Consider the following 12,951-nt stretch of genomic DNA (forward strand, 5'->3'; position numbering starts at 1 on the left):
GCATTTATGGTTTGTTTACCTGAGCCACCCCTGCATTGTATTATTGAATTGGTATGTGCCAATTCCAGGGGTGCCTTCATGTGTATAAAAGACTAGTAGTTTCAATCTCTAGGGAGGGGGAAGTGAGAAGACATAAGTCTGTTGATACCCTAAGTAAAGTGACTTGTGTAAAGGTCAATTTCTAAGCAGCTGTAAAATTATGATTGTTTTTCTTTGTTTTGGACTCTCATGTCCATTTATTTTATTTACTAAATAGTATTTTTTTTTTCTTGTATATATATTTTTTTCTCTTTTCTTAATTTTGATTGCCTTTCTTTGGCCTTAATTGGGGTAAATAAAAAGATCCCATCTGTTAAAACTCATCCAACTTCTCCTGAGTGCTTACATCTGCTCACAACACCTCAGTCACATCTACCCTCAACACACACCCTCATGCAGCTTTGATGATTTTCAAAGCTTCACATCTTTCCTCGTGACTTCGACAGCACAGAAACCAGTGACTGTGCATGGTGGCAGTCCGGGCTTGTGAGTCGATGCAGGTGGTCATCCTTACCTTTCATCATGTCGCTGTTAGCCCGAGCAGAGAGGTACAGTGAGAGTGTGATGTTGGGGGTCAGTTTGTGTGTCAGCCCAGATCAGATGAGATGGGCTTTGATGTTCGGTGGGGGCCTGAGTCACTCAAGTGGCTCAGATCCAATTTCTGACCCTGTCCTCGGCACACGCACTGGGGTCAAGACTCAAATACCCCTCCAGCCTGTCAGGAAGGAGGGATTCTGATCCCTGCACAAACTCGGGACAACAGCAAATGCCAAGTAAGATTAGAGCCGTCGATATTAACCTGGGCGCACCGCAAGGAATTCAAATGTCATGGGTGGGAGACTGCAGGGTCTGATTTGCTCATATCTTCCGTATAGCTGGATATTAACAGATTTCATGATTCAGTTCGATTCACAAGCTCTTGATTCAATTCGATTCCAATCTCAATTCGTTTGGATATATATCAGGTACAGAACTGGTTTAATGGCAAATTCACTGTTCCATAAAATAAAAAAATCAGACTATTTCATAGGCATTACAGGGTTAAAGAGCATAAAAACAACATTTATTTTTTGAATTAAGTGAGAAAATGTACAGAATTTGAAAAGTGAGAAAAGTTTCTTATAAAAAGTAACAAGCACAAAGGTTATTATATGGCAGCTGTAAAAATCATGTTTAGTGCAGTCAAGTTTTGTTCACACATCAACTGAAAACAGCAAGAGATCGATCTTAGGATTTAAGAATCAATAGAGATTGTTGAAATGAGGATTGATTAATCAATATTGTCAACCCAGTCCTAATATTCAGGGTCATTACAGGGACTGGCAAAACAGCTGTCGCGATCATCTCAGATAGGATAAAGACAGCCGTGGGTAATGCAATCGCGTCGACCAGCCTTCTTTGCCAGATGTGGCATTTCGCCGTGTTCCCGCCTAAATGGCTCCGATAAAGAGTTCACTTGTGCGGTCCGGAGAGGATGGGACCTGCATAAATGAGAACGGATGAGCCTGGCAGGCAATTCTCATTCAGTGATGGGCTCGGCCCAATAATGAGGTGGATCTCAATTATGCCGGCACGGCGCTGTGAAATGGACCGGGGTCTCCCACCCCGATGCCTCCGGAGGCCCTTCAAACCCCCTCATCCAAATTGAACTGATGGAGCAGAAAAGCCATTTTGATTTTCGTTCTCACCTCCGAAAACACGGTTTGGCAGTGATAATGCCAGCCTGCCGTGGGCATCTGCCGTGCGCTTGCGAAGGGGGTCGGTGGGTCCCTATCGGACGTGCCGTATAGGGGCGTAATTGGATTTGTGCTGACAGTCTGTTGACACAGACATTATTAATTGGGGTGGCTGGATTGACACGCACTTAGATAGCCACATCATAAATGCATGAAATTCGCCGCGATAATTGCGATCGCTCCACTAACTGCGGTGGGCTTGATTAATGATGCCGTCATCAGCATATGCCAAATCTGACCTCACGGTTATCGAGTTAGCGGGCTAATCAGAGAAGAGGTGGGACGTCTATGGCTCATTCGCACTTAAAAGCAGCACGAGAGATTGTTGAGGCTCTTCAAAAAGCTCTTATGACTCGGTTACCATTGAAACTTCCGGGGTAATAGAAGCAACAACCAAACAAAGCACAGTGGGATCACAAAAACACGGCCTATAGGCTTTGATTAAAGGGACAGGCTACAGAACTGGAAAGTTTACTGTGTGTACCAAGGATTTATTTTAGTGAATCTGCTCAACATGTTCAGAAGCACTCGCTTACAATCTCCTGCTTCGTCCATTCTTCCATAAAATGCATTTTCCCCTCACCAATCACTCAATACCATCAGATACAAGAACATTGTCAAATATGTATTATTTATTATAAATATTGAATGAACTGAGACTACTGGATGGTTTCTGAACATCAGCTCCATCTACTGAACCCCAGTCAGGCAGCAAATCCTTAGAGTGTTAACAAAGTAATCATATTTTGATCTGTAAAATGTTTGTTTTCCTGGTGTTAGCCATTCATTTTGAGGAAATAATCGAGAAATCCCAAATAAATGAATTTAATAATTAATATAGAATTGTTATTATTATCGACAGAATGTAAGCACAATTACGTAAAAAATAGTATATTGTTTGTGTGGCCTTGTTAACTGACTTATGTTTTCAGAAATATCCATCATTATGAGACAAAATACTAGCACAGAATCTTTTTTTTATTATTATTGGAAAAATTATGCACAATTATTTAAGTATACTTTTTTTTCCCAATAAAAATATTCAAAATTTGAAATTAATTGGACCATTTGTGTTAAGAACATTCTAGTGATTATCTTTTATGTTGCTATTGGCAGATAAAGTATATATCTATAAACATGACTGTTTTACAGGTGTGGTGCCCAATAATCTGGGACTACACAGCCTGCAGCCCAGTCCAGTGGCTCCAGACAGCCAGGCTCAATCTCCCACACAACTGCAGTACCGCAACAAAGTCCAGCACCGCCGATTCTCCATGGAGGTGAGTACTGCATCATCTCATCCTTCTCCATGCTAAAGCACAGCCAAGTGCTCTTTCCAGAAGCTTTGATGGAGACCTAGTGATCCTAACAGAACAACACAAGCTCTGCTTGTAATCTTATCTGAGTCCTTGCCAGAGGCACGAAAGCCCCGTAATCAAACGCTTTGTGTCTTTAAGGTGAGACCAGGTAAAATAAAAAAGCACTAAAGAGATGGCAAGTTTGTGTCGGACTGCTCTAAAACACTAGACTGGGTAAACCCAGCCTAATCTGCCAGCGATTTGATTTCACCCTGCAACTCAGTCTGGAAACCTGTACATTCATTTCTACTGCTTCAGTTACACTTTTGCGGGAACCAATCACAGGCTGGCTTATCCACATGGTGCACTATTGGCAGGTTTAACACGATGACGGATAGAGAAGCGATGGGTCGTTGCCCGTTGATCACGCCTCTTGTGGTCTGATTGGTTGAAGGACTATCCAATTGCGTAGAGTGTCATTTAATTCATGCTCGTTTATCACGCCTCTTGCGCAGTAGAAAATACAGAGCAGACTCCCCAGACCAATGTTCAATCTTAAATTGAGCTTGGTCTGGTGATAGCCAGACAACTAAAACACTCCTTTACTATGGTAATCACAGTTTTATGGAAACCCAAAAAGATGGGGGTTGAAAAAAATGAGAGAGAGAGGGGGGGGGGGGGGGGGGTCGTGTTATTTTATTTCAACGCTTTGCATTCCCCATTTTGCACTCCCAGAGGGAACGCAATAATTTTGGCGGAGAACACAACGTTTCTCGTGGAACACAAAACTTTTGAGAGAGAACGCAACGTTTCTCAAGGGAACGCAATAATTTTGAGATTGCAAAGTTTTTCGTGGACCGCAAGCAACACTTTTGAGAGAGAACGCAACGTTTCTGGTGGGAACGCAATTATTTTTTGAGGAGAACACAATGTTTCTCATGGGAACACAATCATTTTGGCGGAGAACACATCGCTTCTCAAGGAATGCAATAATTTTGAGAGAGAACGCAACGTTTCTCGTGGGAACGCAATCTTTTTGGAGAAGAATGCAACGCTTCTCGTGGAATGCAAAACTTTTGAGAAAGTATGCAAAGTTTCTTGTGGAACGCAACACTTTTGAGAGAGAACACAACATTTCTTGTGGGAACGCAAAACTTTTGAGAGAGAACGCAACGTTTCTCATGGGAACACAATCATTTTGGCGGAGAACACATCGTTTCTCATGGAATGCAATCATTTTGAGAGAGAACGCAACGTTTCTCGTGTGAACGCAATCTTTTTGGAGAAGAATGCAACGCTTCTCGTGGAATGCAAAACTTTTGAGAAAGTATGCAAAGTTTCTTGTGGAACGCAAAACTTTTGAGAGATAACGCAACGTTTCTCGTGGGAACAATAATTTTGGCGGAGAACACAACATTTCTGGTGGGAACGCAATGCTTTTGAGAGAGAATGCAATGTTTCTCGAGGGAACGCAATCATTTTTTGGGGAGAACGCAATGTTTCTCGTGGGAACACAATCATTTTGGTGGAGAACACAACGTTTCTTATGGAATGCAAAACTTTTGAGAGAGAATGCAATGTTTCTCATGGGTGATCCTAACAGAACAACACAAGCTCTGCTTGTAATCTTATCGGAGTCCTTGCCAGAGGCACGAAAGCCTCGATATCAAACGCTTAGTGTCTTTAAGGTGAGACCAGGTAAAATAAAAAAAGATATGACTAAAGAGATGACAAGTTTGTGTCGGACTGCTCTAAAACACTCCTTTACTATGGTAATCACAGTTTGGGATGATGGGAAAAAAAAGATGGGAAAAAAAATTGATAGGAGGAAATATCATATTTCAATGCTTTAGTGCAAAACATTTGCATTCCCCATTTTATTATGGAAATATGAGGTGGGAGAAAAAAAATTATATATTACAGCGCTTGTACGAACAAATGCTACGTTTTTCAGGGGAACGCAATACTTTTGAGAGAGAACCCAAAGTTTCTCAGGGGGACGTAATGATTTTGAGAGAAAATGCAACGTTTCTCATGGGAATGCAATACTTTTGAAAGAGGAGCGCTTCTCATGGGAACGTAATTTTGGAGGAGAACGCAACATTTCTCGAGAGAACAATAATTTGAGGAGAATGCAACATTTCTCGTGAGAACAATAATTTGAGGAGAAAGCAGTGTTTCTCGTGGAATGCAATAGTTTTGAGAGAGAACGCAACGTTTCCCATGGGAATGCATTCCTTTTGTGAAACTCAAAATTTCTTGGGGGAAAGCAATACTTTTGTGAGAGAATGCATTGTTTCTCAAGAGAATGCAATACTTTTGAGAGAGAACGCAACAATTTTCGTGGGAATGCAATAATTTGAGGAGAACGCAACATTTCTCGGGAGAACAATTTTGGAGGAGAACGCAGTGTTTCTCGTGGAATGCACTACTTTTGAGAGAGAACGCAACATCTCCCGTGGGAATGCATTCCTTTTGTGAGAGAACTCAAAATTTCTTGGGGGAAAGCAATACTCTTTTGTGTGTGCAACGATCATTCCCTACGTGCAATGATGTTTGGACATAATTTTTCCTCCCATCTCATATTTTTTTTCCCCCATTACTGTGTCCCCTTAGTGGCTAAATAATGTAAAAAATGATTCATGATGTATTTATATAACGCTTTTCACAAATCATTACAAATAAAAAATAGAACAAAAAGAGAATTATTCAGTGTAAACTGAAAATATAATTCAGTGTCATATTTATGTCTCAGAAATATTAGTGCTGCATTCTACCTGCTAGAAAAGCGAATTCAAAATAAACCATGCCAACTGGATTGTCAAATGTCAAGAACAGACTAATCAGAGCCTGCACTAGGCTCCTGCCTTGATCATCTTCCTCGTTTTTCTCCTGTCTTCTATCATAATCATCCATGCGCTGATTCTATATCGGGTGTACGAGAGAAAAGCCACGGTTGGAGAGCATGAGAAAGATGGAGTCCATCATTAAATGGAGTGGAAGTATTACCTGTAAGTTAGTCCAGAGCCACAAAAGACAGACTCTGCATTCGGAGTGTTCTTTGCCTCGGCTGTCAGCTTTCTTATTCAGTGGCCATGAATCTACAGGGGGAAAATTGGAATGAATGCCTTCTCCCATTTTCAAATGCGACGGCTTCTTTCTGCTCTTGCGAACCTTTTATCTGCACCAAGCACCCTTATTTTATTCCCACGGGCATGACGGGAGAGCACCGAGGAGAAAGGGAGGACTTTTTATTCCCTGGTTTTATTGAGAATCACTCGCTAGTTTTATTGCACGACCATACAAATTCAGCCACAAGGCAGAAAAGGAGGAATCAAAGGAAATGCTCTCATTTTTCAGAGCACATAAGATTCCCCCTCATTGCGGTGCTATTTTTGGGCTTCGCCTAACCGTGCCGATGAATCGAGTTACGAACTAACTCCATCAGAGCTTCTTAAATGCGAGAAGATTGTTGGAGATACTTCAGCTCGTTGCACTATACAATATTTTGTCCAACCCTGCCTCGGCGTATTGAGATTATGCCAGAATCCTTTATTGAGTGAGAGTCCTTACACTGGAGAAAAGTGACAGGTTTTCTCATTGTCATGCCGAGTTCGTCCTGGTAAGAATAGTCAGCTCTGCCCATAGGCGTTGAGTTGTGTTACGCAGTGGAGAAAGCTGTCATATTCACCTTGACTTGCTGTGTTTTTATGTGTGCAAGCTGAACACTAATAGCTGACAGCTCTTTGATGTGTGTGCAGGATGTAACTAAGAGGATGTCTCTGCCCATGGATATTCGTCTCCCGCCAGAGTTTCTGAAGAAGTTACAGATGGAAAGCACTCCGCCATGCAAACCTCTCAGCCGCATGTCCAGAAGAGCCTCACTGGTTAGTAACCAAACTAAACTCACACAGATGATTAGTCAGAAGTCTAAAGAAGGATATAACATAGTCTAAGCTATTGCTAATATCTACAGAGTAACCCTAATGCTCAAAATAATCAATTGGTTTGAGTAGGGTCAAATTAAATTAATCAAATTAACAAATTGATTAATGAGTATTTACAACTTTAAAAAAAAACTGACACATTTTAAGTAATCTGAATAGTTTTATATTTTATGAAATGTTTACTTTTATTTTAGACGAACTTAAATTGAACTGAAACTGGGCTGGAATGCCTATTTCCCAGCATGTTTTGCAATGACACTCGAAAGGGAGAGTAAATACTAAAATTAGGTAATGAGTGAGCATGAGCTTGGTTTGAGAACAGCTATATGTTATGCTAATGCCATCAAAGTTTTGTGTTACCAATTAACAAGTTAGCATTTATTGAATTAGCCAGAAAAAAGCTAGCCAGGTTTCCACAACTAAAAACATTTAAGTTGAGATTACAAGGTCATTTTAAGTTAAATGTATGAATTAGCTTCCTCAAATATTTAAAATTAAAATGTATGAGTACAAAAGTTTTGCCAAATTATTCAGGTTTACAGTGTACTGATACAATACAACTTTATCATTTAAAATAGAATAACAATATATTCATGAAGATGTACCGGTCATTATTTTCTTGGAACAAGTCTACATGCACACAACTCCTGTTCCAAAACCATGAGCGCTTCCTACCGACAATTGTTGCCATCATAGACATGCAATAGTGTGCAGAGGCCTAGTTTTTGTCCGACAAAATCTCCAGCATAAGTATTTTTGCAGATATTGCATTCCCAGAATGCATTGCAGTATGTGTGTGGGGGGAAATGAGGTTAATGACAAGTACACTGTAAACCCCGAATAAGTTGGCCAACCCTCTACAATGCAAGTAAATCACTCGCATATGCGAGTAAATCTTCACTCTGGGCGACTAAATAATATCTATCACTAGCCATTGGCTAATAAATGCTTAGATTTTACTCGCCAGTGTGTGTGTTAGAGGCTAAGAATAAGTTTAGCACAGATATATTTTCACTCGCTGAATACGGATCGTTCTCCGTCTAGCGATCTCTCTATTTCAGTTCTGCTCAATGGATGCCCAACATGCCTGTATTTGACGTACTGTAAACTCCAGTGTGAAGGCGCACAACTCACCGACGCTTTGCAGAGAGCGCTGTCTTTCACACACACACGCATAAAGAGAGAGTCTTACACGCAGAATCAACGTGCTACATGTAAACCATATTCTTTGTTGTATTTGTTGTATCCTGTCAAAACAACGGAGTTTATTTGGAATTATTCAGCTTTTAAGAACAAGCAATCTCACCTGTACTAAATCTCCCACTTATGGTTAATATTGCACAAACATTATATAACGCTTAATTTTAGCATTTCCTCTCCCTTTCGAGTGCCATGGGCAAAGCACGCTGGGAAATAGAATTTAAATTTAAGTTAGCCTAAATTAAAATAAATAGTTTAATAAAACTCAAAACAATGAAACGGTTCTGTTTACTTAAAATATATCAGTTCTTGGAACTTGAAAGAAAAAGAAAGTGCAAAATACTCATAAAAGTTCATTTGACTGAACTAATTTGTTTCATTTAAGATTGTCCTACTTAAACCAATTCATTATTTTGAGCGTTAGGGTTTACAGTGTATGATCACACAATATCTTACCGAGTACTGAAAAGAAAGATAATGGGTTTAATGAGAATTTTTATATCCAGAAACGACTGTCGCACTCTATAGCAATCCTTGATTTCACCTACCTCAAACCATCCGCTTTTAAACTACACGCTATACTGTGCAAAGTGCTATACAAATAAAACTCAACAGGTTTGAGCACTTTCACTGCGTTGGCCTAGTATTTCTGTCTACATTTGTATACTTGGCAAGCATGCCTCTCAGCTATAAAAAATACACTGATTTATAACACAACATAAGGCGCATTTACAGCATTGCAGCAAGAAATGCTCTAGCAAACATTACCGTAAACGAACCATACCAGAAGCCCTTGCGCACTCCACATTAAACAATACTTACACACACTTTCAGTTCTAGCTCTTAAATGTGCTTATTTTCACGCATTTCATTCATGCACTGCTTGGATCACAAACAATTCATAAATGTTTTCAACCAACTTTTTTGGTAACACAGTATTCTATTATTTTCCAGTCGGACATTGGCTTTGGGAAATTGGAGACCTACGTGAAGTTGGGCAAACTAGGAGAGGTAAGATGTTTTCTCTTCCCTGGGTGAAGACAAAAGATGCAACAAATTAAGAACACAAAACAGCAGTCTTCAAAATGAAGAATCAAATGTGTTCATTACGAGATTCCCTCCAGGCGATTACAGTGAATATGAGTGGTGTTGAATGTGGATTCTGATTTAATGGGCTTTTTTTTGGCATGAAGAGACATCAGTCTGTAATATGCTCAAAGCTGTACTGCGACTAGCCCGTCAATTTTCCATTAAGTGCAACAAAGCATGCTCATTGCAAATTGTGAGAAATAATGTACTACATACAACCCTGAGGAATACCATATCTAATGACTGTGTGAGGAAAAACCTGAAGTATATTGGAAAAATACTGGACACGGACTGCAGTGAATTCTCTTCAATAAAGAAACAAATAACGGTAAAGCGGGTTTCGTATCTTTATATCAGCAGTTATAAGCGTTTTCATTAGCGTCTAAAAGGTGCTTTCATCTCGGTGAATTTCAAGGCCTGGAAAAGTCGTGGAAACTAATAAAATCGTAAAAAGTCATGGAAATTCATCTGATGTGGTTTTTCTAGCTCTAACATATTCCATCAGCTAGAAATTGCACTTTGTGAGTGAAATATCAGTAATATCATATTTAAAATTCCTTATCCTATTACGCATGTCATTTAGCGAACACTTCAAATCAATTTACAAGGATTATTATTAGTCTAGGATTAAGTCTTCCTAAGTGAATGATGAGGTAGAGTTCATGGATCTAGCCTAGCAAGGCTTTGAAACTTATCTACATTACAATTAATAATTTTGTGGTCAATGAGTTTTTTGAAAGATGTTTAAGGATTAGTTCACTTTTAAATAAACTTTTGCTGATAATTTACTCACCCCTATGTCATCCAAGATGTCCATGTCTTTCTTTCTGCAGTCGAAAAGAAATTAAGTTTTGGATGAAAACAGTCCAGGGTTTTTCTCCATATAATGGACTTCAGTGGGCTGCAAACGGTTCAAGGTCCAAATGACAGTTTCAGTGCAGCTTCAAAGGGCTTTAAACGATACCAGACGATGAATAAGGGTCTTATCTAGCCAAACGATCAGTTTCTGCGAGAAACCGAGCAGTTTTTATGCTATTATTTTACCTCTTAACAGAGGATCGTCTCTGAGCTCCGCCATCACTTCCGGAGAGTGAGGTCAAATTAGAGCGTGGTCATAGATGTATACGTGGATGCCTCATTAGCGACTGCATGGATCAGAAGAATGAGGCATCTACTATCGATATATCTATAACCACGATCGAATTTGACCTCATTCCCCGGAAGTGATGGCGGAGCTCAGAGACGATCGCGTTCCTCTGTTAAGAGGTAAAATAATAGCATAAATACTGCTCGTTTCTCGCAGAAACTAGTCGTTTCGCTAGATAAGACCCTTATTCATCTTCTGGTATCGTTTGGTATCGTTTAAAGCCCTTTGAAGCTGCACTGAAACTGTCATTTGGACCTAAAACCGTTTGCAGCCCATTGAAGACCATTATATGGAGGAAACCCCTGGAATGTTTTCATCCAAAACCTTCATTTCTTTTTGACTGCAGAAAGAAAGACATGGACATCTTGGATGACATGGGGGTGAGTAAATTATCAGCAAAAGTTTATTTAAAAGTGAACTAATCCTTTAAAGGAGTGGTTGATTGTAGCCTGGTCCTACCAGACTCTCATACATTTCATTTGTACAGAGAGTCTGGCCACTCTCAATTGACAAGCGTTAACTTCCTTGAAGGCGGGTACTATGTTGAAGGTTAAACCTATTGGATCTGCCCAGAGCCAATCGCTAACGCTTGGTCGTGACGCATATCATCTCAAACTAGCGCACAACATCAACGTCATCGTTCTCAGCCACTCCCTCTATTCGCTGATTGGACCGGTTAAAATTTGACTGGAGAAAACCAGAGAATATACCGCAATCCCAGACGGAGTACTGAAGGAAAAGGAAAATTGAGCGAAAGTACGTAGGAGGGCGGAGCCAGGCTAGGTTGATTGCCCCTTTTTACAAGATGTAAAATTGTATTTCCTTTATTCTCCACCGAGGTGGAAATTTGTCTTTGGCTCACCAACACATAAAGTAACTAGAAAGGGGTCATGAACTGGCTTTTTAAAATTTTTTATACTGTTGTCTGAGGTCAACTTATGACGTTTGCGTGGTTTTTACATTCAAAAATATCATAATGAATAAGTAATAGGCTATTTTCTGCCTTGGTTTTGAGGCTCTCTGAAGAAACGCTCGGTTTTGATGGGCGTGCCGCACTGAAGACTTGGAAGTAAACGCCCATGGCTAGGATTGGATAAGATTTGCATATTTAACGAGCTTCAGCTCCCCTCAGTACATGTGGGAATTGTTTTGAAAGCGTGTGGAGAAACGCTCATAGGACTCGCAAAATATCTTTATCAAACAAACACAAACATTCATCTCTCATCCACCGGCGATTGATTGGAATATTATTTTGTATTACTTGGCTGGCCCGATCGGTGAATAACCACGACCCGTACACACACACACACACACACACACACACACACACACACACACACGTGCGCAAGAAAGGAATGTTATTTCACTATTTAAGATAGCCCGTCGGCAGGCTGAAAAACACATAGCCCTGGGGACGTTGGGCTTTTAAAAAAGTCAAGTCCGAGCCCTGGCCCATAACGTTACAAGTCCGAGTAAGATCACGAATGAAGCAATAACACTTCAAATAGAGGATTCTCCAGCCTGTGACCACGTGCTAAGGTATGTAATCAATAGATATCAAATGATCTGTAAAAATGCAATACTAACACATATAAAAAACAAGTTTTACTCACATAAGTGTGTGTTGCACCATTACTGTCGAATCCAATATATCTCAATATGTCTGCAAATCCAGTCTCGACCTGTGTCTTGTTTACAATCGATTCTGCGGTGAAATGAAGCGAACAAACGCGCAATGTCTTACACACGTGAGCTGGAACCGGCATGTTTATTGCTCTGTAGTGACCTGTTTAGCTCCACGAGTCGGTGGGCGGGATTGAGGCGGCGCTTCTGCATTCTATGACGTCAGTGGTCGACATATTCTGAGATCTCTCGTTTTCTGGGCCTGGTGTCAATAAAAGCTTTTCTTTGACTAACAAGGACGTTTTCAGCTCTGAAACTTACAGGATATTCTTATATCAGGATGAACTTTTATATATCAAAGGCGCAAGGGAAAGTTGATTTCTCAATTCATCACCATGTGACCTTTTAAACACACTTTTGTTTGCTAGAGGGGTTCTCTACTGCCTTCCTGATTTCAAGGACTCAAATTGACTAAAGAGAGGATGAGAGCTGTCTGCAAGGATAACTCTAGCCGCCTTCTTTGCCTTTTCAACATAAAGTTGTGTTAAGGGCTTCTGTGGTCTACCAACTATTTTACTTGCCATAAACACAATTCTGTTCAGTTTGTTCTTAGATCTACAGTTTAAGTGAAGGAAGATGAAAAGGTAAAACACTCTCTATAATGGATTTATACACCAGTTCTAAAATATACTGACTAAGTTTTCTGAGAAGAAATAGTCGCTGCGGGCATCTTTTGAAAATGTACTCTGAATTTTCAACAAAGCTCACCTGTGAACCCAGGTATTTAAAATTCTCTTAATTTTTCGTTTTGTGCACATAATTCATTCAATTCATTGTCTAAGCGACATTAATTCCTAATTGGCTACCATGAC

General features: G+C 40.0%; 1 protein-coding gene across 1 annotated transcript in view; it reads left to right on the forward strand.

The window, feature by feature from the left end:
• cdk18 (cyclin dependent kinase 18) overlaps positions 1–12,951 on the forward strand; it is a 93,586-nt gene that overhangs the window by 59,804 nt on the left and 20,831 nt on the right. Inside the window, exons 3-5 of the mRNA XM_079844819.1 lie at positions 2,928–3,055; positions 6,835–6,960; positions 9,175–9,231. Of these exons, the coding sequence (XP_079700945.1) occupies positions 2,928–3,055; positions 6,835–6,960; positions 9,175–9,231 (311 nt within the window). The remainder of the gene's footprint in view (positions 1–2,927; positions 3,056–6,834; positions 6,961–9,174; positions 9,232–12,951) is intronic.

This window comes from Gobio gobio, assembly GCF_949357685.1.
Source record: "Gobio gobio genome assembly, chromosome: 19".
NCBI lineage: Eukaryota > Metazoa > Chordata > Actinopteri > Cypriniformes > Gobionidae > Gobio > Gobio gobio.